The following is a 25412-nucleotide window of genomic DNA, read 5'->3' as shown; positions in this document are numbered from 1 at the left end:
CCTCTCTGGCATTCCACCCATCCTCCCATCCTCCCATCTTCCCTCCCTCCCTCCCTCCCATCCTCATTATTTATCTTCTAAACATGGTTTATCATTGCTCGCTTTCCTTTATTCATCCGCACGGTTGGTCCCTGTTGCCTCCCGGACACCAGTCGGAAAATTAACTAATCTGACAAACAAACAAACACGTATAAACAGACAGACAAACAAACAGACAGACAAGCAAAAAGACAGATAAATAACCCCCACCCCTACCAAACCCACGCTCTCATCTCACACACCCCACCCACACACACACACACACACACACACACACACACACACACACACACACACACGCAATATATAAACTCACACATATCAAGCTGATACACAGATATCAAAGGCAACAACTAGGAACCCTCTACATGTTCTTCTCGACGTGCTAGAAATAGCAGCAAAGATATCTTTTAAATCGCATACACTGTATAAGGAAAGTGGAAGGATCCATTGGATAATGTTGCACCAGTAACACTATGTCTCCAGGAAAAAATTGGATTGGTCATGGCTGGAGTGCCTTTGATCACAGGTCTTTTGGTCTTGGGTTGACCTAGGGCTAAATACTAAGGACAACAGTTAGCAGTAATATCATACAAATACACATAGATACACATAAATACATATACATATACACACACGCATATGTGTATACATATACACAAACACATACGCACACATATATATATATACATAAATACAAAAACACGCGCACACATATACAAATATATATATATATATATATATATATATATATATATATATATATATATATATATACACACACACATACACACATTAACATACACAGGCACAAACACATATACTGACACACACACATACACACACACATGCATACATGCATTGACATACATGCATTGACATACATGCATTGACACACTGACATACAGACACAGTGACACACACACACACACAGATATATACTTACATGAACACACACACATACACATATATATATATATATATATATATATATACTTATACACACACACGTGCACACATACATACACGTGGTTAAACGTAGTCACACACACACATACATATTCTAACAAACATACACACTGACACACATACTTATACACACACACACGCGGATAGATAGAGATGGCATCCATTGTGCGAATTACGGAGCTGAACCAAAAACCTTTACAAGTAATTCTTTCGGGACAAAAACAGGACGAGACAATCACAGCAGAGAAGGAGAAAGAGAGAGCAAAGGAAAAAGAGAAAGAGAAGAAGGAAGGACCAGTAAGGGCTGCCAGTTGTAATACCAGCAAGACTGACCCACATGGGAAGGCAGTGAATCCACACCAAGATCATACCTGCCTGCAATCACAGGTGGGCCAGGTAGAAAGTTGTGAAAACAAGGAAAAATGTAACCGTGGGCCACATCGACCCCAAATCAGTTCTGCTGATACTCCTAGAAGAATGGTAAGACCCTTTTAAATATTCAAGTTATTTAAAATACTCAAAACTGAAAAGTATAAAAGGAGAAAGGCTCTTGTCTTATGTTTCAGGCACCCGTGGCATTTAGGGTTTTTTCCATGAGTAACCCTTAAAGTGTCTCCCTCTATTGGGAGATTTTTACTTGTTACATTGTTTTATTATCACATATTTACACAGATCTCTTTTTTTTTTTTGTGTTGTCCTGTAATCTTTTTGATTTATTTTAGCCCTCTTGGCCAATTAAAGAATTAATTATTGTAATCATGGTTTTCAAAGCTGGCAGAGTCGTTAGCATGACAGGCAAAATGCTTAGTAGCATGTTGTCTGTTTATACGTTCTGAGTTCAAATCCCACTAAGGTTGACTTTGCCTTTCATCCTTTCAGAGTTAAGGAAGTAAGTACCAGTTGAGTACTGGGGTCGATGTAATCAATTAGTCCCCTACCCCAAATCTCAGGCCCTGATTATTATTACAACCTTTTAAAATTACTCTTGATATTTGTATGGCCGGGTGTCTAAGAATCCCACTTTGTGACCACATGGTTTGGGATTCGCCCCCACCCCTCAATTCAAGTATCATAAAAGCATGAAACTGTTAGTAGCTCTTTCAATTGTGTATTAAATTAATATACATACATACATACATACATACATACATACATACATACATATATATATATATATATATATACAATTAGATCGACCCCAGTACGCAACTAGTACCTAATTTATCGACCCCGAAAGGATGAAAGGCAAAGTTGTCTAGATGTATGTTGCTAAAAAGCACAGAAGTATCAGTATGTTATGAAAATCGCTCAGCAGCAGCAGAGAAATTGTTAGATTAAGGATTTCTGCATAATTGCACATCATCAGTAGCAGGTATCCACTATCAACCACACACTTAATAAATATTTCATTAAAACATACAATAAACATCGCTGTATACATTATAAACATTACGTTTATACATACACACACATATATGTGAGTGTGTGTGTGTATAAACATTGTTATATATTTAATGTTAGATATTTTATTAAAACAAACAAAATAAAACATCAACAAAACCATCGTTGAATAATTTCAGTAAAAAGAAAATACAAAATTCGCCCTCTTTTCTGCTTGCCCTAGCCAACACTTGTTCAATAATAAAATCAGTCAATAAATAAATAAAATTAACAAGAGAGATATTGTGGCGATGGACAAAAATAAATAAATAATACAGGAGATGAAGAAATGCGATAAAGATTGAACTAAATCTTACACATCACTGAGCATTTAATGGCTTCCACCCTTGTCTTTTTCGTTCTTTGTTGTTTTCTAATTTATTGTTGAAATTATTTCATATCCGTGTCATCCTCTCGTCTCCGTCTTACGTCCTCCCCTTCCTTCTCTTCCTCCTCTCTCTCTCTTTTTCCATCTTTTACTCTTCTTTGGACTCTGTTTTAATAAAATATTTAATGTTGAATATCTAAGAACAATGCTTATACACACATACACACACAAAAATATATGTGTGTGTGTGTGTATAAACATGATGTTTATAATGTATACAGCAATGTTGCATGCTTTAATCAAATATTTATTAAGTGTGTCGTTGATAGTGGATACCTGCTACTGATGATGTGCAATTACGCAGAAGTCCTTAATCTAACAATTTCTCTTCTGTTGCTGCTGAGCGATTTCCATCAGATACTGATACTTCTGTGCTTTTCTATGTCATCTTTTCATCTCTCCCTGCCTTGCTCCCCTTCCTTTCCCTTGTCCTCTTTATCCTCCTCCACTCCTTCTTCTGCTAATCCCCGCTCTCTCTCTCTCTCCTTTCCTTTCTTCCTCTGTTTTGTACTGTTTCTTCACTCTGCCCAATAGATTTCTTATGTCACTCTCTCTCTCTCTCTCTAATCTCCCAAGTTTCACACCACCCTCCTCTCCCTCTCTGTCGCTTTCTGTCGGTGTCTATGCCTGGCCTGCCTGTCCGTCTTTCCCTCGCTTCCTCTCTCTATGCATCTCTCTCATCCTCCCTCTTTCTCTCCATCTCTCTCTCACTGTTCCTTCACTCTGCTCTATATTTCCTATCTATGTCACCTTCTCATGTAAAGACTTATGCCTCAGTGGTTAGAGCATTGGGTTCACAATCATGAGGTAGTGAGTTCAATTCCCAGACCGGGCTGCGTGTTGTGTTCTTGAGCAAGACACTTTATTTCACGTTGCTCCAGTTCACTCAGCTGTAGAAATGAGTTGCCACATCACTGGTGCCAAGCTGTGTCAGCCCCTTTGCCTTTCCCTTGGATAACATCAGTGGCATGGAGAGGGGAGGCTGGTATGCATTTTTTTGTCCCCTCCTCCTCTACTATCTTGATCCCCTCTCTTCTTCCTCTTCCAACCCTCTCCCTCCCTTCACCCTGCACACCCTCTCACACAGTCTGTCTCTCTCTCTTTCGCTGTTCCTTGGCTCTGTTATAGATTTACCTATGACACCTCATCTCCCTCTACTCCTCCCGCTCACCTTCCTGTTTCTCCCTCCCTCTCTCTCTTCCCCCCCCCCTCTCTTTCTTAGTTGTCTCACTCTTCACTCTGTTAGATTATTTAGCAGCAAGCAGTGACGGATGAAGATGATTTTTCAGTGAATCAGAGTGGAACCAAATGGCTAGACTTGACCAGACTGGACAGTTAAAGAATTGATCTGTTGTTTCACGAATCATGGTTCAAATACTATTATTGATATTGTTTTTCTGTTGATGTTCCCATTTTAATAAACTGTTTTCTGTCTGTCTGTCTGTGTATATATGTGTGTGTGTATCTATGTATGTATGAATGTATGTATGTCTGGATAGAGTAACTGCAGGTTTCTCAATAGTTCAGCAAGGGTATTCTCTTTCTCACTGATCTTCAGCTTTTTGTTAGCATCTGCTGGGCAAAACTGTACATTGTTTCTCTTCTTTGTCTCAAATCATTATATCAGGTCTATTGTCCTTATATTATTTTATTGAGGTTTTCACTGGGTCATTCCACCAGTACCCCTTTTTTATTATGTATGGCTATGGCTTCCACCATACTGTGGGTTCTTATTTATTTGTCCTTGAGTTATCCTTTCAACAGATATCCTTATACAGTGTCCTAGGTACAACATGTCTCATTGGTAGATAATACTGTGGTGATATTTTCAGACAACTGCTTCTGATGTGGGTGATATCTTCAGTGTGAACTCCACAAAGTCTGCATCAGTTGTCCCATTTTACTGCTTTTCCTACATCTCTGTCCCTTTTGTGCATCAGGTACTTGGTTGACGCCACACAGGCACTCTTACATGGCACTGCATGGGCGGTTTTTTGTGGCCCCACATGGGTGCTTTTACATGGCACAACTACAAGTGCTTTACACCACCAGAGGGACACACACGTGCATATTTCTCAACATGCTTGACCTCAGTTTCCATTCCAAGTCAGCATTGTCATTCATTGTCCACTGACATTGTCCAGTTATTTAACTTATTTCATCACACCCTACCCACCCACCCCACACACACACTACCACCACTACCCTAACCTGACCCTCTCCCCCTCCACATCCCACTGCATCTCCTATGCAAACAAGGCAACACCACCCCACCCCACCCCAGCCCAGCCCAGGGGCCTTTCTTGACAGGAAGCAGTTAATGAATGTAGTAATTGATACTAACGAACTTCACGCCAATAAGAGTACAATGGCACGAAAGTTAGTCAATAACAAGTGCAACTGTACTGGAAGTCAATTAACAGTGCAGGTGTACTGAGATTATATATATCAATAAAGAATATGGCTACTCTTCATTTGAAGTATTTGACAAAAAAAAAAAAGAGTATGGCCGACTGAGGCTACACATCAGAATTTTAACTCAGGACACAAAAACTGACGAAATACTGCTAAGCATTTTGTCTGATATGTAAATGATTTTGCTAGGCCATTCTTTCTGCTATAGGCACAGGCCCTGAAATCTTGAGGGGGGGGGGGGACACGCTGATTATATCAACACTCCCTGTTTTTCTATTTTATCATCCATGAGTAGATAAAAGGTGAAGTCGGGACCCCACAGTATTTGAACTTAAATATTTTTGTCTGATGACGTAACAATTCTGCCAGCTTGTCCAATAACAATAACAATGATAATAAAAATAACAATAATGATAATAATAATCATAATAATAATTTCTTTCTTTATTGCCCACAGGGGGGGTTAAACATAGAGGGGACAAACAAGGACAGACAAAGGGATTAAGTCGATTACATTGACCCCAGTGTGTAACTGGTACTTATTTAATTGACCCTGAAAGGATGAAAGGCAAAGTTGACCTCGGTGGAATTTGAACTCAGAACATTCTGACAGACAAAATGCCACAAAGCTTTTTGCCCAACATGCTAGCAATTCTGCCAACTCAGCACTTTGACAACAACAATGCTGATGAGATAATAATAATAATAATAATAATAATAATAATAATAATAATAATAATGATAATAGAGACCCTCACACATACATGCACACGCACACATACATGCACACACACACACACATACACATATAGTAAGCAAAATAAATGTTCATCTTCAATGATAGATGCAGTCCATCTCCATTACATCAATATTATGTGCTCTTCCAGTCAGTAATTCTGTATGAAAGGAAATCTCACTAATCGAATATCAGAAGAGGTAGAGAGAATCCAAATGAATCAATGAGATGCTTTTCTTCATCACTTGTAATGACATGTTTTGACAACAGCTTCTTCTGTCCGTCTCCTGTGGGAATCTAATCTATAAACTGGCTGCGATTGGCCTATATTGTTGGCTCCTAGAAGGCCTGCTCCCTTCAAGCTGGTTTTTGAATGGTTCTAGTCATGCTTGCTCTATATTCTGCAGGGCTATGATTGGTCAGTTTTATTGGATCCGGAAAGCTTCTCTCCTATAACCACCTGTGTGACTATCTTCTATCCTTTATCTTCTTTTCTTTTCTTTTTTTTATTTGTTTCAGTCACTGCACTGTGGCCATACTGGGGCACCACCTTGAAAGGTTTTAGCAAGACAAATTGACTCCAGTTTTTTTTTTGTTTGTTTTCTTTTGTTGTTTTTGAACTCTATTACTTACTCTGTTGATCTCTTTTTGTAAACCGCTAAGTTATAGGGACATAAACAAACCAGCAATGGTTGTCATGCAGGGGGGGGAGGACAAATACAAAGATACACACACATATACACATATACATACATATATGTATATATAATAAACATATATATATATAATAACATTGCGGGACAACCTGTTGAAAGCCACCGACCAGATCTGTGGGTGGTGTAAGGTCCCCTCTCGACCCAGAGTAACGTGGTGGTGGAACAAAGAGGTAAACAGGGCTATTAGACAAAAGAAACAGGCTTGGAAGGACTGGAAGAACGGTGGTAGCAGGGAATTGTACCAATGTGCCAGAAGGGAGGCTAGGCGACAGGTTTATTTAGCCAGAGGGGAAGCAGATAAGAAAAGATTTGCCAATGTTCTGCGCCGTGAGGACCAAAGACTCGAGGTATTTCGTGTTGCAAGACAGTGTAGGAGAGAGAATAGTGATGTCGTAGGAGAGAAATGTGTTCGCATGGATGATGGTACGCTTGCACTAAATGAGGATGCAGAGAAAGAGGTCTGGAGATGCCACTACGATAGATTGCTTAATAAAGAGAATGAATGGGAGGAAGAGAGCCTGCCGTATGTCGACCCAATAGAGGGACCAGCTATCCGAGTTGATAGTACCAGGGTAGATAAAGCAATTAAGAGTATGAAAACCGGGAAAGCCCCCGGCCCATCAGGAATCACTGCAGAGATGCTCAAAATATCTGGCAGTGTTGGCTATAGCCTAGTCACCCGTATTACGAACCAGGTGATACACGAAGGAGTCATACCCAATGACTGGTGTAGCAGCATCATAGTCAACTGCTACAAAGGTAAAGGTGAGGCTTTAGATACAAATAATTACAGAGGCATCAAGCTGTTAGATCAGGTTATGAAAGTTACAGAGAGGGTCATAGCCCAACTAATTAGGGAGCGAATCAATTTAGATGAGATGCAGTTCGGGTTCGTGCCAGGTAAAAGCACTACTGATGCCTTATTTCTAGTAAGACAGCTGCAGGAGAAATACCTAGCCAAGGATAAACCTCTGTACCTGGCTTTCGTTGACATGGAGAAAGCCTTTGACAGGGTCCCCCGATCCCTTATCTGGTGGTCAATGAGGAAACTTGGGATAGAAGAATGGTTAGTGAGAGCTGTGCGAGCCATGTACAGAGATGCTGCCAGTAAGGTGAGGGTTGGAAATGAGTACAGCAATGAATTCCGGGTAGAGGTAGGGGTCCACCAAGGTTCCGTCCTCAGCCCCCTCTTATTTATCATAGTCCTCCAGGCAATCACAGAGGAGTTCAAGACAGGTTGCCCCTGGGAGCTCCTCTATGCTGATGACCTTGCCCTAATTGCGGAGTCACTATCAGAACTAGAGAAGTTTCAGGTGTGGAAGCAAGGTCTAGAATTGAAGGGCCTTAGAGTCAACCTAGCTAAAACCAAAATCCTAATAAGTAGGAAGGTAGATAAAACACAAACCCCTTCAGGTAGATGGCCCTGCTCAGTATGTAGAAAAGGAGTAGGTAGTAACTCTATAAGATGTACCCGGTGCAAGCTATGGACACATAAGAGGTGCAGCAACATCAAAGGCAGGTTAACTAGCAAGTTAGTTTTTGTTTGTGGCAGATGTTCAGGTGCAATAAAGACTGTAAACAAACAGGAAACAACTTCTATCTCATTCCAGGGTGAAAAACTAGAGGTAGTCGATAGCTTCCGCTATCTGGGCGACCAAGTTAGTAGTGGGGGTGGGTGCGCTGAAAGTGTAGCTGCTAGAATAAGAATAGCCTGGGCAAAGTTTAGAGAGCTCTTACCCCTGCTGGCGACAAAGGGACTCTCACTCAGGGTAAAAGGCAGACTGTATGACGTATGTGTACGAACAGCCATGCTACATGGCAGTGAAACATGGGCTGTAACTGCTGAGGACATACGTAAGCTCGCAAGGAATGAAGCCAGTATGCTCCGTTGGATGTGTAATGTCAATGTGAATACCCGTCAGAGTGTAAGTATCTTGAGAGAAAAGCTGAACATTAGAAGCATCAGTTGTGGTGTGCAAGAGAGACGATTGCGCTGGTATGGACATGTGGTGAGAATGGATGAGGATAGCTGAGTGAAAAAGTGCCACACCCTAACAGTTGAGGGAACCCGTGGAAGAGGTAGGCCCAGGAAGACCTGGGCTGAGGTGGTGAGGCAAGACCTTCGTACAATGGGCCTCACCGAGGCGATGACTACTGACCGAGACCTTTGGAAATGTGCTGTGCGTGAGAAGACCCGGCAAGCCAAGTAAGATCGTTGCCAGTGCCCCTGGACTGGCTCTTGCGCGGGTGGCACATAAGATGCACCATTTTGAGCGTGGCCGTTGCCAGTACCGTCTGACCGGCTTCCGTAGGATTTTCGAGCGAGATCGTTGCCAGTACCCCTGGACTGGCTTATGCGGGTGGCACATAAAAGACACCATTTCAAGCGTGGCCGTTGCCAGTATCGCCTGACTGGCCTTCGTGCAGGTGACACATAAAAGCATCTACTACACTCTCTGAGTGGTTGGCGTTAGGAAGGGCATCCAGCTGTAGAAACTCTGCCAAATTTAGATTGGAGTCTGGTGTTGCCATCCGGTTTCACCAGTCCTCAGTCAAGTCGTCCAACCCATGCTAGCATGGAAAGCGGACGTTAAACAATGATGAGGATGATGATGATGATATATATAAACATATATATATAAACATATATTTGTGTGTATAGATATATACATAGGCGCAGGCATGGCTATGTGGTAAGAAGCTTGCTTCCCAGCCACATGGTTCTGAGTTCAGTCCCATTGCATGCCACCTTGGGCAAGCATATCTTCTACAATAGCCTTGGGCTGACCAAAGCCTTGCGAGTGAATTTGGTAGATGGAAACTAAAAGAAACCTGTCATATATATATATATATATATGTATGTATATGTTTGCATGTCTGTGTTTGTACCCCGCACCATTGCTTGAAAACTGATGTTGGTGTGTTTACATCCCTGTAACATAGTGGTTCAGCAAAAGAGACTGATAGAATAAGTATTAGGCTTACAAAGAATAAGTCCTAGGGTTGATTTGTTCAACTAAAGGTGGTGCTCCAGCATGGCTGCAGTCAGATGACTGAAACAATTAAAAAAAATAAAAGAAAGAATATGTATGTGTACACACACATATGCACATAAATATAAAACAAGGTGGAAAAAATAGTACTCAAATACCGAAGGTAGAGCAACGTGCTTTTTTATTAAAGTTGATAAAACATCACAAAACTGCGATATTTTTCCAGCCTTAATAAAAAAAATTATATGTATGTGTATATATATGAGTGTGTGCATGTGTGCGTGGCACGTGCTTGTTTTGTTGGCTGGTCTGAGATGATGACTAGTTGAGTTGATGAATGAAAACATGTTTCTTGGTCTGCATGGAAAAGTAACTGAATGACACCTGCAAACATTTAATAGAAGATTTTTATTATCACTCATAAAGTCAAACTGCATTGGTCTTTTATTAATGACAACAGCAATAATTACACACTGGGAGAGAGATATTCTGCTTGAAGCTTACAGATGCAGCAACGTGGCTGGTTCAACATAACCAGATTCCTGTCTTATAATCCATTCTTTTCTATCATTTCTTTTTTCTCATTTTTTTTTTTATTCAGATATTTTACACTCCATTTACCAATAATCACGAGAGACAATTGAAGAAAACAATTTCGGAACCTTTCATTTGCACCAAATCCAAATCAGAAGAAGATTCTGCCAAGACCAAAAGCTGTGTAGATTTCTTACCAAAACTTGAGAAGAATTTTGGAAACAATTCCACGTAAGAAGCAACATTTCCATTGTATGAAATTTCTATTTCTTCAACTAATTTCAGGGCAACAGGCACATGGCCAAATGTGTGTGTGTATGTGTGTGTGTGTGTGTGTGTGTGTATGCATGTATGTATATATATATATATATATATATATATATATATATATATATATATATATATATATATATATAGCTATCATTTTGTCTGTCTTTTAATCTTCCTTCCCACTTATCTATCTTTATCTGTATCTATATCTTTACAGTCAGACACGGGCCAGCAGCAGCCAACCATTCCTTGAAAATGATCCTGCCAGAAGCCATAATGTTAAACCTCAACCTCAACCAGAAAATTTCTTTGGTCTCAGTACAAAACAGCTTTCTGTTGGGACCCTTCTAAGCAAACAGCCTGACAATACACATTCACACAGAAGAACATCTTCATCCCCTCCAATTTCAGCAAAGTCTAAAATCTCAAACAAACCATCAACAAAACCCATGAAAGCCCTTCCTAATTCTTCATTGTCTTTGAAATTTTTCGATGGTTCTTTTCCAGATTGTGCTATGCTAACCAAAGTGCCACACAAAGCTTTGCCAGACAGTTCTTTGCCAATCAAAGTACCACACAAAGCTGCATTGCTCGATGGTTCTTTGCCAATCAAGGTGCCACACAAAGGTTTAACCGCTTACAGTTTGCCAAATTTGATGGGTGAGCCGACAATCTCCAGGAATCCTGACCAGTCAATCACTGAGAAGCAATCCAAAAGAACAACCCGACCCCTGCACAGTTCATCAAGCCAAAGGTCATCAACCGATGCCACAAATTTGGCAAAATCCTCCAAGACACAAGTGTTAAGTAAGTATATATCATCATCACCATCATCTTTTAATGTCCATTTTCCATACTGGCATGGGTTGGACAGTTTGACATGGAGCTGACCAGCCAGGGAGCTGACCAGCCAGGGAGCTGACCAGCCAGGGAGCTGTCCCAGTTTCAAGTATTTGTTGTGACATGGTTTCTACAGCTGGATGACATTCCTATATTTATATATTTATGTTTATATTTCTTTCTTTGTTTCAATTTGTAATTAATACTTGGTGCATTCCAGAAGGTTTTGAGACGCTTTCAGGAGAGATATTTATTAATTTCTGCTCCAGCATGACTATAGTTCAATGATTGAAACTAGTAAAAGGAAATATATATATATATATATATATATATATAATCAAAATAAGCAACAGGATATCAAGAAGTGATGCATTACAAACATTTCAAGCAGCTCCATTTAATTGAACAATGCAATCATTACATCAGTTTAAATGCAGGGCTATCATCAGCTGCATAAATGAATAGAATTTTAATCAGTTGGACACATTAATATATATATATATATATATATATATATATATATATATATATATATATATATATATATATATCTTCCTTTAATTAAAACAATGAAAATATTGCTTTGGTTGTTATAATTATTGCTATTTATTATTGTTGTTGTTGTTGTTACTGATGCTCTCTTCTTTCACCCATTGTTTTTCAGGCCAATCTCTACTAGAACAGCTCTATCAATATCAGAAAGAAATAGATTATACTCATTGGATGTCGGAACAGCATTTAGAGAGAATCCACCGGAGTTTGGATCACAAACCCTTACGGCTCGTGGTAAGAGGTCCCTGTACTTATTTTGTGAAGGTATATGACCCAGTGGTTCGGATGTTGCACATATGATTGCAAGATCTTTCTTTTGATTCCTAAACCAAACAATACATTGTGTTTTTGAACAAATCATTTCATTTCACGTTTTTGACCCCTTCACACCTAAATTTACCATAGTCACTCCCCAATTTATTCAATTTACTCCCCATTTTGTTCCATCCCCCCACCACCACCAATTTCACCTCCTTCCCAATTTTCCACAGCCTCTTGTACTTTACCTCAAATTCTTCACAATCTACCCCAGTCATCTTCAGGAGGATCCTTATTTTACCACAAAGTTCCTTTTTTCATTATACTCTTCCACCAGATTCATCTTCCCCCTACATCCCCTATTCTCTGTCATACAGTCCTCTATCTCCCCTATTCTCTGTCATACAGCTTTCTATCTTTTCTATGTCTATTCTTGTCAAAGGGTGTCGTACTCTCGCCACAACACTCACATATACTCAATCTCCTATACACTGTCTCTGCTATATTCTTATTTACCTATACATTGACTGACCTATACCCTGTCTCCTATACCCTGCCTCCCTTATGCACTGACACATATATAACCTGACCCACTTGTAGTGTGACTCACCTGTACTTTATCATAATGTCCTCTGACCAATCTATTGTCTGTCTCCTTTATATTCTGATTTACCTATACCATCTCTCCTATATCTTGACTCACCTATAACTCCATCATACAGTTCTATTTCGATTTCAGATTATATCATCAAAGATATCCCAGAAACAGTTCCTCATTGATGCCTTGCTACCAAATACATTTGATTTGATTTATGTGAGTAATGAAACGCTTGCATTTCTGCACCTCCTTGTTCATACTGCTGCTATCCTTCTTCCATGTGACTCTCTCAACATCCCTACCTTCCTACATGTGACTGCTAGCGCTACTACCTTTCTACATGTTATCTTCCTACATGTGGCTCTCTTGGCACTTTTGTTGTTTGACATGTGACTATCTCATCACTGCTACCTCCCTACATGTGGCTCTATCAACACTGCTACCTCCCTACATGTGTCTGTTAACACTTCTACCTTCCTACATATGTACAGATTTAGCTATGTTAATGCCAAAATGTGGAGCAAACACAAATTTGACAGTTTGCATAAAAGGACAAAAAACAAAAAAAAAAAACGATTTCTAAATGGTTCTGCTTAACGTAAGTTGGAAAACGTTTACTGAAACAGGGGAGATAAATAGAACAGAGATAAATTAGCTAAAGAGAGTTATCTATCTTTACAATGAATTTTTTTTTTTCCACTGTACTTTCGAGATTGACCAAAAAAAATTTATAAACAAAGAAAAATTAAACTATTTCCCTATAAATTATAAACATTCATATAATTGTCATTAGCATACAAATTATTACAACAGAAAACGTGCGTGTGTGTGTGTGTTTGAGTGTGTGCGTTATCTATACGTATGTATGATTTCGTTCTTTTATTCTTCTTTTACTTGTTTTAGTCATTTGACTGCGGCCATACTGGAGCACCGCCTTTAGTTGAACGAATCGACCTCAGGACTTATTCTTTGTAAGCCTTGTACTGGTTCTATCGGTCGCTTTTGCCTAACCGCTGTTACGTGAATGTAAACACGCCGACATCGGTCGTCAAGCGATGGTCGGGGGATAAACACAGACACACAAACATGTGTATATATATATATATATATATATATATATATATATATATATATATATATATATACATACATACATACATACATACATACATACATACGTCGGGCTTCTTTCAGTTTCCGTCTACCAAATCCACTTACAAGGCTTCGGTCGGCCGGAGGCTATAGAAAAAGACATTTGGCAACGAGAAAAGATAGAAATAATCATAAAAATACATGATTATGGAAGCTTTGTTGCTGTGGGCCACAAGTTTGGTGTCAATGAATCTACCACACACTCCATATGCTTGAAGTGGTGAGATGCTTCATGTGTCATAACATTTTTGGGATCCAATCCAACCCCCATGATAAACCAGGCTAGATGTATCACATGCATTGCACAGTAAGACCTTTCCATGTGAGACCCTTAAAACACCTTTCTTGTTGTATTTGGATGTTTTTGTTGTTTAAACTTCTTTTTTTTTCTCTCTTTCTTTCTTTTCAGGATTATGATAACTTTTCAACGACAGATCTTCTGGGTGAGTTACATGTCTCTTCTATTGTTGTTTGGTTTTGGGATAATAGAAATTAGAAAGTTTCTAATTTGAGGGTCTGTGGATCCTAAGAAATCTGTGAGCTGTGTTCAAAATTTTAGCTGTATGGTTAAGATGCTTGCTTTGCAGCTATGTTGTCTCAGGTTCAATCCCATAACGTGGCACCCTGGGTAAGTGCCTTCTACTATAGCCCTGGGCTGGCCAAAGCCTTGTGAATGGATTTGGTAGATAGACACTGAATAAAACCCATCAAACATGTGTGTGTGTGTGTGTGTGTGTGTGTGTGTGTGTGTGTGTGTGTGTGTGTGCGTGTGTGTCCTTCTCGTGACATTATGATTGTAAATGAATATCATCATAAAGCAATATTGCTTGTTTCCAAAATATGTCTGGCCATGAGAAAATAGGAACTTACTTGGAAACAGATGAGGGTTAGTAACAGGAAAGGCATCCAGTTGTAGAAAAAATCTGCCTTGGCAAATTCAGCCCATCCCATGAAAAAAAAGACCAAAATTGAACATTAAATGATGATGCAATGCAAAATGCTTAATTATTTAGTAATGTATACAAAGTGTGGAAAAAAAAACACCGCTCTCAGATTCACCATTCTTGATAAATGTTTCAATAGCAAACACACAAAATGCATCAATTCAAATCCAAAGACAAACAAATGGTAAAATATTAGAAGACACCATTACTAAATGTCTCACTCTACTAGAATCAGAACAACAAGCATGTAAAAAAATATATACAAGCTTTTTCTGTTGCGGACTGTCTTTATTGCTCTTTTCCTTATATTCTGTTGTGATCTAGAATTTGTCTTACACAAGACATGGCAAAAGAACAAAAAAACCCTCCCAGATTTTCCATTTTTAATAAACATTTCAACAACCAAAATGCTGTTATACAAATAATGATGGTAACTAAACAAACGGTAAAACATTAGCTACATAAAGACTCTATCACCACAAATCTAACTTTACGAGTGCCTTGACGATGGACATATAAAATATGGCAGGTTTTTCTGCTGCACATTGTATTTCACTCCAATTCTCCTTATGTTTTGTTGAAATCTAGAGCTTGTTTTGTACACGGTGTGGCAAAAACTCCTCCCAGGTTCATCGTGTTGGATAAACGTTTCAACAGTAAATACAAAGTGTGCACTGATCCGAATCATGATGGTATTCTACAGGTGAGTGGACAGGAGCAAAGTGAAACGAAGTGTCTTGCTCAAGATCATAATACACTGCCCAGCCAGAGAATTGAGACTATGAACTTAAGATCACGAGTGCAACCTTCTCGCCACTGAACAACATCTTAGACAGTTGATTTGTGTTTTTGTCTTGGTGCTGCCGTTGAGATTCTGATTTTCCTTTCTTTCAGATGCAATTCAGAAGAAGTTAGATGGCAAAAAAGTAGAATGTCTTCTGATGATGTGCAAGGTAATTCAATTGGAGTGCATCCTTTTGTAGAGTTCTTCCATTAAAAAAAGTATCTTCTACGATAGCCCTGGGGCTGACCTGAGCCTAGTGAGTGAATTTAGCCGATAGTAACTGTGTGGAAGCCCATCTTGTATGTATGCATGCATTTATGTATGTATGTACATAAGTATATATATATATATATATATATATATATATATATATATATATATATATATATATATATATATATATATTGAACAAAAACGCAATAGACGACATTAAAACATTCGGATAGATAGACGATAAAAAAGGCAGACAAGAGAAACAACAATTAGAAGGACAGGGGAAAAAAGACAGGTCATTCGTGGCCTTCTATCCTCAGTCAAGTTCCAGAAGTCACGACCATTTCGGGCAGTTACACTTGAAATGGACCCCTTTGTAAGAAAGCTAGTAAATGTGTACGGCAACAAGACAAAAAACAAACGAACAAACGAAAAAACAGAACACCGAACACAATTACGAATAATTCAGAGAGGAAACTCATCCTTCATATAAACCCATGAAAACCTTAGGCACTATTTCAGCGAGCTCTGTGTCTTCCGTTATCCTATGTAAAAGCAGAAATCCCTTCTAAGTTAACATATTGAGATGTTGAACAGGAGGGAATCGCTAGTGTATAGAGAAACCAAAAGTTCTCCAAACGGCCTCAATGTTATTATAAACCGGGTGGTATAAAACGAAAATATAACCTCACAAAATCATGGGACCAACGGTGGTCAAAAAGACCAAAAGCAGAATATTTCTAGACTAACCCTTAAATGAATTTTTCCGTAATATTGTTAACGTAACGACATATTTTCAAGTATTAACATAATGAGCAAAACGGTAAATAGTAGGAAGTCAAATGTTAAACTTAACATAGAAATAGTCTAGGAATTGTTGGTTGTGAAATATGCCAAAAAAATAATCTCAAAGAAACGTACCTTTTATTTCAAGTGCAAAGAGTGAAAATAAATCCGAGTGTAAACCAAAATTTTACAACAATTGACAGTTTATTTACTGAAACAACGCCTTACGTTTGTAAACAGGAATGCAATAAAAACGAAATACAATAAGTGTGATAATGCTTTCGTTTTTCATAACTGGTACCCAAGTTCGAACTACCCTGCATTATTTTCTACAAACAATTTAGGTGAATAATGCACATTTTTTTAGCGCCAGTCAAAGTTATCAGCTTAAAAATAGATTCATTTATTATTATACTTCCTATAAAAAACGACTATATAAGACAAAAATTGTCGACTATATAAGATAACAAAATGACCGCCCTAACGTGACCAATCAATGTAACCAAAACTCTTGAAAATTTGCTGAAAACATTTCTGCCCAGTAATAAAAAATCGTCTTGTTTTCATGTCTAATTACGGCAGCATTTTCGTGCAATCTTTGCGTGCACTTAATATCTGATTGAGTAAAGCTCACATGTGAGAACAAACAAGCAAAAAGGAACAAAAAGGGTGAGTAACGGACAGAGTGAAAACTATTGAAAAGGTTGGAAGACGCAACGAAAATTTTAGAAAAATAAAAGAAGAAATAAGTGGAAATTTTACCGTTGTGTGTGTTTTAAATTATAAGGCACCAAAAGAGAATGACTCTCCCCGGACACAACAGAATATATATATATATATATATATATATATATATATATATATATATATATATATATATATATATATATATATATATATATATATATATATATATATATATATATCAGGTCATTAAGAATGGAATGAAATGTTCGATTCTCTTATGCACCAAGTTTAACAGTCATTAGCTCCAATGTTTTTATCCTGACAGTTCTCTGTTTTACAAGATTGAAGAGTTACATGATCGCTTTTCAAAATGCAATTCATGGTGTCTGATTATATTGTGAGTTTTCTCTTGTAAATCAAATTTTGTGGACCCATGGGGCTGATGTAATCAACTAAACCCCTTATCCACCGTATTTCAGGCCTTGTGCCAACAGCAGAAAGGATTGTTATTCTAGTCTTTATTTTGTTTTTTTTCTTCCTGTCAGGGTGGTCCTGGATATATATATTTGGTGAAGAACCATGTTGTGACTCCACAGAAGTTGAAAAACAGCGACTGTCAAGCACTGATCTGGTGAGTGATGAAGGTTTGGCTGTTCCTCCTTCAATTCGGTTTCATTCTGGTATTTCTGGTTTCCATCATACAAGGAGAAGTGATGTTGTGACGTTCAGCAGGTGTATTCGTCAGAGTGGGTTGAGTGATGTGGTGTCGAAGTGAAAGGACTATGTCTAGGGTTCAAATCACACTGGATGCTCAACTCTGACAAGGGTGGTGGTGGTGGTGGTGGTGGCGAGGAAAAGGAAGGGAAGGAGCAGAAGAGAAAAAGGAAGGGAAGATGGTGGTGGTAGTAGTGGTGGCAGTGGTGCAGACGATGGTGGTGGTGGTGGTGGTGGTGGCAGTGAGGATGATGGTGATCAGGACGATGGTATAACTGGTGATGATTGGAATATGAGTGATGATGATGATAATCGTAGTGATGGTGATGAAGTTGATGATGACGATAATAACAGTGGTGGTGGTCATAATGGCCGTTGTGATGGTTGTTGGGGTCGTTGTGATGATGGTGGCGGTGGTGGTGGTAACAGTGATGAAGATGTTGGTGATTATGATGATAATGCCAGCAGCAGTGGTGGTGGTGGTGGTGGTGGTGGTGATGACCATGATGATGATGGCAGCAGTGGTGGTGGTGGGGAATGATATTGATGATGAGGATGATGGCAAAATCCTTTTCTGTTTCAATTTCTTCAGGTTTTGGAAGTCTCTTGAGCAAGTAATCAGTAAACTCAAAGAAGAATCTGCTGCCATCCACATCTTGGTGCCAAAACTCACAGACATTCAACAAGGATGCACAGTAAGCAATGGATTCCATGGCTTTCTTTTTGCATTTTACATTTCACTGGACTTTTTTTTTTTAATCTTTTACTTGTTTTCAAGTTATTGGGTTGTGGCCATGCTGGGGCAACACGTTAAATGGTTGAGTTGAACACATCAGCACCAATATTTTTTTTTTAAAGTCTGGTACATGTTTTATCAACCTCTTTTTGCCTAACTGCTAAGTAGGGATGTAGATGCACCAACGCCAGTTGTCAATTGATAGTTGTGGTGGTGGTGGTGGTGGTGGTGGTGCAAGAGAACAAAAACAAGCAAAAACACACACACACACACACGCACACACACATATTTATAATATCTAAACTATGTAGAAATACACATACACACACACACACACACACACACACACACACACACACACATATATATATATGGTGATTTTCCAGAGGAGTGAGATGTGATTATTATTATCATTATTATCATCATTATTATTATTATTATTATTATTACTATTATTATTATTATCATCATCTCCAGCTAGAACACAATCTACAGCAAGTATTAGAACCCTTTCGAATCCACGTTGAAGCAATCAGTTTTTCAAATAGTAAAGGTAAGTAAATAAATACTGGACGTTCTTGTAAGAAAATAATTATTTTGACATATTATGACAAATTCAAACAAAACAACTCTCCTTATTTTCCTCCCTCTCTTTTTCTCTCTTACTCTCTCATCTAACTTCACAAAAAAAGTAGGTAGGTAGGAACATACTATTGTACTCATATATAACTAATACTCAGATGTCTTTGTTTTTCTTTTCTGTTTTAAGGCCTGAAAATTCTCAGTATGTACTTCAATATAAACAGCCTGTTGCCATGGTTAGGACACCAACAGCAAGAACAGCAACAATATGTAGAAGAAGAAGAAGCAGAAGCAGAAGAGGAAGCTATTTATGGAGAGGACCAATCTTTGCAAGACTTCTTGGATCCGGATTATGACTTAAAGCATTCAGTTTTATGATGATCTTCATTCAAAAGTGTTTCTTTTGTTTAATTTTATTTACATTTTTTTATTTCAATGAATGTTCCTTCCGTTTACCTTTCAGTATTATCATTTCTTTCCTCCTCCTCCTCCTCTTCCTTCCTTCCTTCCTCTCTTACTTGTTCTCCCAATATCCCTTCTTTCCACTTTTCCTCCTCTCCCCCTTCAACTTCCCATTCTCTCACCTCACTCCTCCCCCTTTCCTTCCCTCCTCCTCCTCCTCATTCCTCCTTCCCTATCATTCTCTCTTCTCCCCCTCCCCTCCATAATTACTTATATTTCTCTATAATTATGGTTTTTCTCTGGGTTTTCCTTATTTCCATTTCACTGCAATTTTGGTTTTTGAAATGACTGCTTCAATTATGATTGTGAAAATGTTACCTCCCCCCCATATCAGATGTTGCTCCCCCCCCTTACATATCCCTATTCTTTGAGTAAATCCAGTTTCCTTCAGTAACTTTGAAAGTCAATAAAAGAAATTCATATTTTTATTCTTGCTGTTGTTATTGATGTTACGGAGTCGAAACTCATTCTAGCCAGGAAGAAGAGCAGTGTTAGGTGATGATGTTGATGATGTTGTTGTTGTTGTTGGTGGTGGTGGTGGTGGTGACCATATGGTCAAGAAGCAAACTTCTTTAAAACACAGCCATGACTGTACAGATAAGGTTTCAGTAAAATCAACCATTTCTTATCAGTATACCAGGAAAATTAACGGACGTTTGGCTGCTACTTCTAGCAGGTAAAAGTCCAGCATTGAGCTTCCCTTGTTGACTCAATAAAGTTTAAATTTAAAAAAAAAAAGACTAAGCCAGAGAAAAAAACCAAACACTTTTATTGTTAAACATAGGGAATACATTTCAAATGGTATAATAAGAGTTGTTTACTTTGAATAGAGCTTTCAGAAACCAGAAGACAACTTTTTTTTTTTAATTTTATCATAATTATAAAAATCACATCATGTATGTATGTGTAGCATATCTCTAGCTACATATATATGCGTTTGTTTTACTTTTGCAATTTTGGAAACAATATATATCTGTATATAACACAAAGTAGAATGGAGAATTACACATTTTTGGTTCATAATTTGCTTATGCACGTTTCAGATGAGCCACTGTTACATAATACAATGATGCCTTAATTCTTCACATTAATCAAATCATAGTCAACTGACAATAGTATTACATAGATCTAGAAAATCAGCATCAGCACATATTCCTGAGAGCTACCACTCCCATTGATTTAGTTAGCCAAACTGGGTCACCACTGAGTGCTTAGAAAGTATTTGCCTGCATTTCCCTATTCCTGTTCTTTCGTATTTTACACACACACACATGCATGCTATTTCAAATTTTGGCACAAGGCCAGCAATTTTAGGGAGAGGGTGTTAGACCATTGAGTTCAGTTTTTGACTGGTATTTTATCTAGTTTTTTTTTGGATCCAGGTGGAATTTAAACTCAGAAAGTAATGCGTTGCAAGAAATAACCACCAGGCATTTTGTCCGATGCTCTTATGATTCTGTCAGTTTGCTGCCTTTCGTTTTTTTATGTCGACCTATAATTTTAAAACAATTTAACATCAAATTGAAAGGTTACTTGATAATTTTTTAATAGAATACATATTTATTAATTTTTTACAAGGAAAAGTTTAACAGTAACTTTGAAATTACATACAACACAACATGTTGCACATCATATTGCAGGGTTTTAAGACAACTCAGACCTCAAAATCAAGTTGTGCATCATACAGGATAAGATATTATACATGGTCTTTCATAATATATACACACACACATACATATATCTATATATATATATATATATATATATATATACCTATATATATTCAAGGTGGGTGACAAAAGCAAAAAGAAGCTATATCTCGCCGCTTAGAATAAAGTATTCAAAGAAAAATCTGAGAGTGATTAAGAATATTTAATTCACAATCATTAGTGCACAAAATATGTTCTCTTTCACCCATGGCACACTGGGAACAGTCCCGATGAGCCAGAGGTGAAGCAGAATATATTTTGTTAAACTAATGACTATGAATTGAATATTGGATATAAAGATTACCTTTTGGTGTTAATACTGCTCCCATCACTAATAATTATTTTTTAATGTACCTGCTGATTATTTGATACATCAGTGACTGAAAAGTCACTGTAATTCTATATGCTGTGGCAACGAGATTTGGCTGGTATGTGATCACCGGAGGCCTGCCACTGAAGAAGTACAGTACATGGAAATCATGTGATCTGGCAGCTACAACACTCATACCAGATGAATTTCATCTGCTATCTATGTATATCTGTGCTTTTATGCATCATGTCTTTATATGAGAAGACCTCTCAAAGTTAATTTTACAGAATTCAGTGTTCCAACAAGACATCCACGTTAAGCTGGATATAAAGAAATATATATATACATATGCAAGAAAAAATCACTGTAATAAAATTGTATATTCAAAGATAAGTCTAACTATGATGGATTGTAAGATTGGCCACAAAAAGCAGGCCATAAATTTTTGGGGTGAGGAGAGTGTACAGGTAATATTAAACAGATCAACCCCTAATGTTTAGCAGGTATTTTATTTTATCAACCTCATTCATCCATTCATCTGCTTTTTCCACCACTTGAAGAATAAAATGCAAAATTGAACATCACCGGGACTTGAACTCAGAATGGAAAAGGAATGGACCAAACACTACAAGGTATTTTTTTATCTGTCACTTTTTACTATTTCTACCATTCATCAGATGATACCATAATTAAAATCTATGTGTAATTTTAAATTTGCATATATTCATTTCTCTAAGTGGTGGAACTAATCTGTGAATATGAGTAAGTCTCTCTTATCTTTACTTATATCTTTTACTTGTTTCAATCACTAGACTGCAGCCATGCTGGGGCAGTACCTTATAAGGTCTATCACTGAAGAAATACAGTATACTGATATCACATGATATGGCAGTTACTACTCCCATGCCAGATGAATTTCATCCGCTGACAATGTATATCTGTGCTTTTATGCACCACATGTTTGTATGATAAGATCTCTCAAGGTTAATAAATTGACACCAGTACTTCTGCTTTTTTTTTTCTTTTCTTTTCATTTCTTTTTTTTTTAAAGTCTGGTAGTTGTTCCTTCAGTCTCTTTTGCCAAAGTGCTATGCTACAAGGATGTACATAAATCAGCACCTGTCAAGCACTTGGGGAGAGCATGATAAACACAGACACATCATATATATACATTTATATATACACACACATACATATACATATATAAACATCTACATACAAATATATATATATATATATATATACATACACACACATATAATGGGCTTCTACACAGTTTCTGTCTACCAAATTCATTCACAAGGTATTGGTCAGCTTGGAGTTATAGTAGAAGACATTAGTGTTGCACTGTGGGATTGAACCCAAAGCCACATGGTTGCAAAGCAAACTTCTTAACCACACAGCCATTTCGTTAAAAGAATACTTTTAATTAACACACCTTTAATGATTATATTTTTAAACAACTTTATCCTCGACTACATTAATTTTCAACATGGTCACCGTATTTTACATGCGCATAATGCGTGCAGGTGTGCATAACATGTGCAGGGGTGCATAATATGTACAGGTGATTTTCTACCCTAAAACACTTTAGTTATACTGGCCCACTAATCCCCCTTGCATAAAACAAGGTTTAGTTTTTTTACCTTTTCACATGTCCCTATGTCAGTCGAAGTAATTTTTTAAATTTTTTAAAATATTAAAAAAAAAAATTATGATAAATTACTTTTCAATTATAATAAAATATATTACAGCAAGCTTTAATTTTTTTTTTTTGTGGTTTATTCTTACCATGTAGAGATATTGAAGTTATAAAATTTTTCAGTTTTTAAAATTTCACAAAGATTTTTAAAATAGTCTTGGACATAAACACAATAATAATAATAATAATAATAATAATAATATTGATAATGATAATAATAATATGTAATAATTGGTGCATTGGGAATTGTAAGCAAAGATATAGAGAAATGGTGGAAGAGAGATTGGAACAGAATGTCTTGTGGAGCTTCTACAGAAAGTTTGCGTCTTAAAGACTGGAATAATTATCAGGAAGGCTTTAAGCACTTGAAAGACTACTGAAAGCTTGTGGATACCTAAGGTTACCTAGGTAGTAACTCTCTAATTCTACCAGGAATAAGAATGAACCTGAGTCAAATCAATAATAATAATAATAATAATAATAATAATGATGGTTTCGAATTTTGCCACAAGGGCAGCAATTTTGGGGGAGGGGATGAGTCAATTACATCGACCCCAGTGCTCGATTGGTACTTATTTTATCAACCCTGAAAGGGTGAAAGGCAAAGATGGCCTTGGTGGAATTCGAACTCAAAACATAGTGACGGGCAAGACAATGCTTAGCATTTTGTCCAGTGCACTAACAATTCTACCAGCTCACCATCTTAATAATAATAATAATAATAATAATAATAATAATGATAGCAACAACAACAAAGATTCTTGAGATTTGAAATGTGTTGCAACTGAAACTCAGGATAGCATCCCATCCCTGCTTCTAAAATTAGCAGACAATTGCTTTTGCATAAGGAAGAACAAATAATTTAAGATGTTAGGTTTAAAATTTTGGCACAAAGCTAGCAGATTTGAAGGTGGGTGTAAGGTCAATTATATTGACCCCAGTGCTAAACTGGGACTTATTTTATTGACCCACAAAAGAATGAAAGGCAAAGTCGACCCTGGTGGCATTTGAACTCAGAACAGAATGATGGACAAAATGCTTCTAAGCATTTTCTCCAGAGCAATGGTGCTTCTGCCAGCTCACTGCCTTACTGATAGTAATTTTTAAATATTAATAATTTTCGAACAGTATCTTGCAAGGAACCTACCAATTAAAAAAAAAAAAAAAAAACGAAATATATGGAGCCTGGGTACTATAATGGCAATATAGATCAAAGATTGTTTTTCTTCCTGGTGTTTGGTGTCATGCCATGGAGATAATTTTCATATGAAATTAAGCTTATTACAGTTCAGTGAGGGATGTTGTACCATTTCCTTTTCACTATTTTTATACCGGAAAGAAGCAAAAACCGGCCTTGTGGATAAGCTATTAGATTATCACCTTTTGGGTATATATTTCACTGGGTTCATAGTTTATTTGATTGTGATTTTAAGTTGAAGAGGGGAGCTAAATATACGTGAGTTTATAAGAATATATACAAGAACATCTAGGAGCACTCTACAACATATTTATATGCATTTATGTAAGTATGTACATCCATAACCCATGGCAAAGTATAATGGAAGTAGCCCAACTGCCAACAACTCTAATTTCCATTATCCTTTGCCATGGATTATCACCAAAGATTCACCTTTAGAAATGATAATGGACCTTATTTCTAACTATTATCTATTTGATCAGGGACCGACCTAACACATATTTTTTTCACTTTGATCCTTCTTTCATTTTTTTGACAAACTGGAAAGTACTAACATTGATTAGGGATATTCTTCCTATCTATATATTTCTGACTTCTCTCTGATGACGGAATACTTTGCTTATAGAATCCTTACTCAATATCATGATCCATTTGCTTGGCTATTCTAGAAACAGCTGTAAGAGGC

General features: G+C 37.4%; 1 protein-coding gene across 2 annotated transcripts; it reads left to right on the top strand.

Annotated features, from left to right (window-relative positions):
* The first annotated feature begins 815 nt into the window (after positions 1-815).
* LOC106877786 (uncharacterized) lies at positions 816-20236 on the top strand. 2 transcript variants are annotated; one of them, XM_089339164.1, is made up of 11 exons: positions 818-1488; positions 10298-10461; positions 10718-11307; positions 12005-12126; positions 12890-12964; positions 14310-14343; positions 15739-15797; positions 17860-17945; positions 18621-18723; positions 19242-19317; positions 19534-20236. In XM_089339164.1, exons 1-11 carry the CDS (start codon positions 1162-1164, stop codon positions 19722-19724), a joined length of 1827 nt encoding a protein of 608 aa, XP_089195290.1. In that variant the 5' UTR covers positions 818-1161; the 3' UTR covers positions 19725-20236. The 2 variants fall into 2 exon arrangements, with proteins under 2 accessions (XP_089195291.1, XP_089195290.1); XM_089339165.1 differs by lacking the exons at positions 15739-15797; positions 18621-18723 and having other exon boundaries at positions 816-1488.
* The last annotated feature ends 5176 nt before the right edge of the window (positions 20237-25412 follow it).

The sequence above is a fragment of the Octopus bimaculoides genome, chromosome 21 (assembly GCF_046866305.1).
Source record: "Octopus bimaculoides isolate indiv1 chromosome 21, ASM4686630v1, whole genome shotgun sequence".
NCBI classification, from domain to species: domain Eukaryota; kingdom Metazoa; phylum Mollusca; class Cephalopoda; order Octopoda; family Octopodidae; genus Octopus; species Octopus bimaculoides.
The sequence above is the reverse complement of the archived record's forward strand: the minus strand, read 5'-3'. Positions and strand labels throughout refer to the sequence as shown.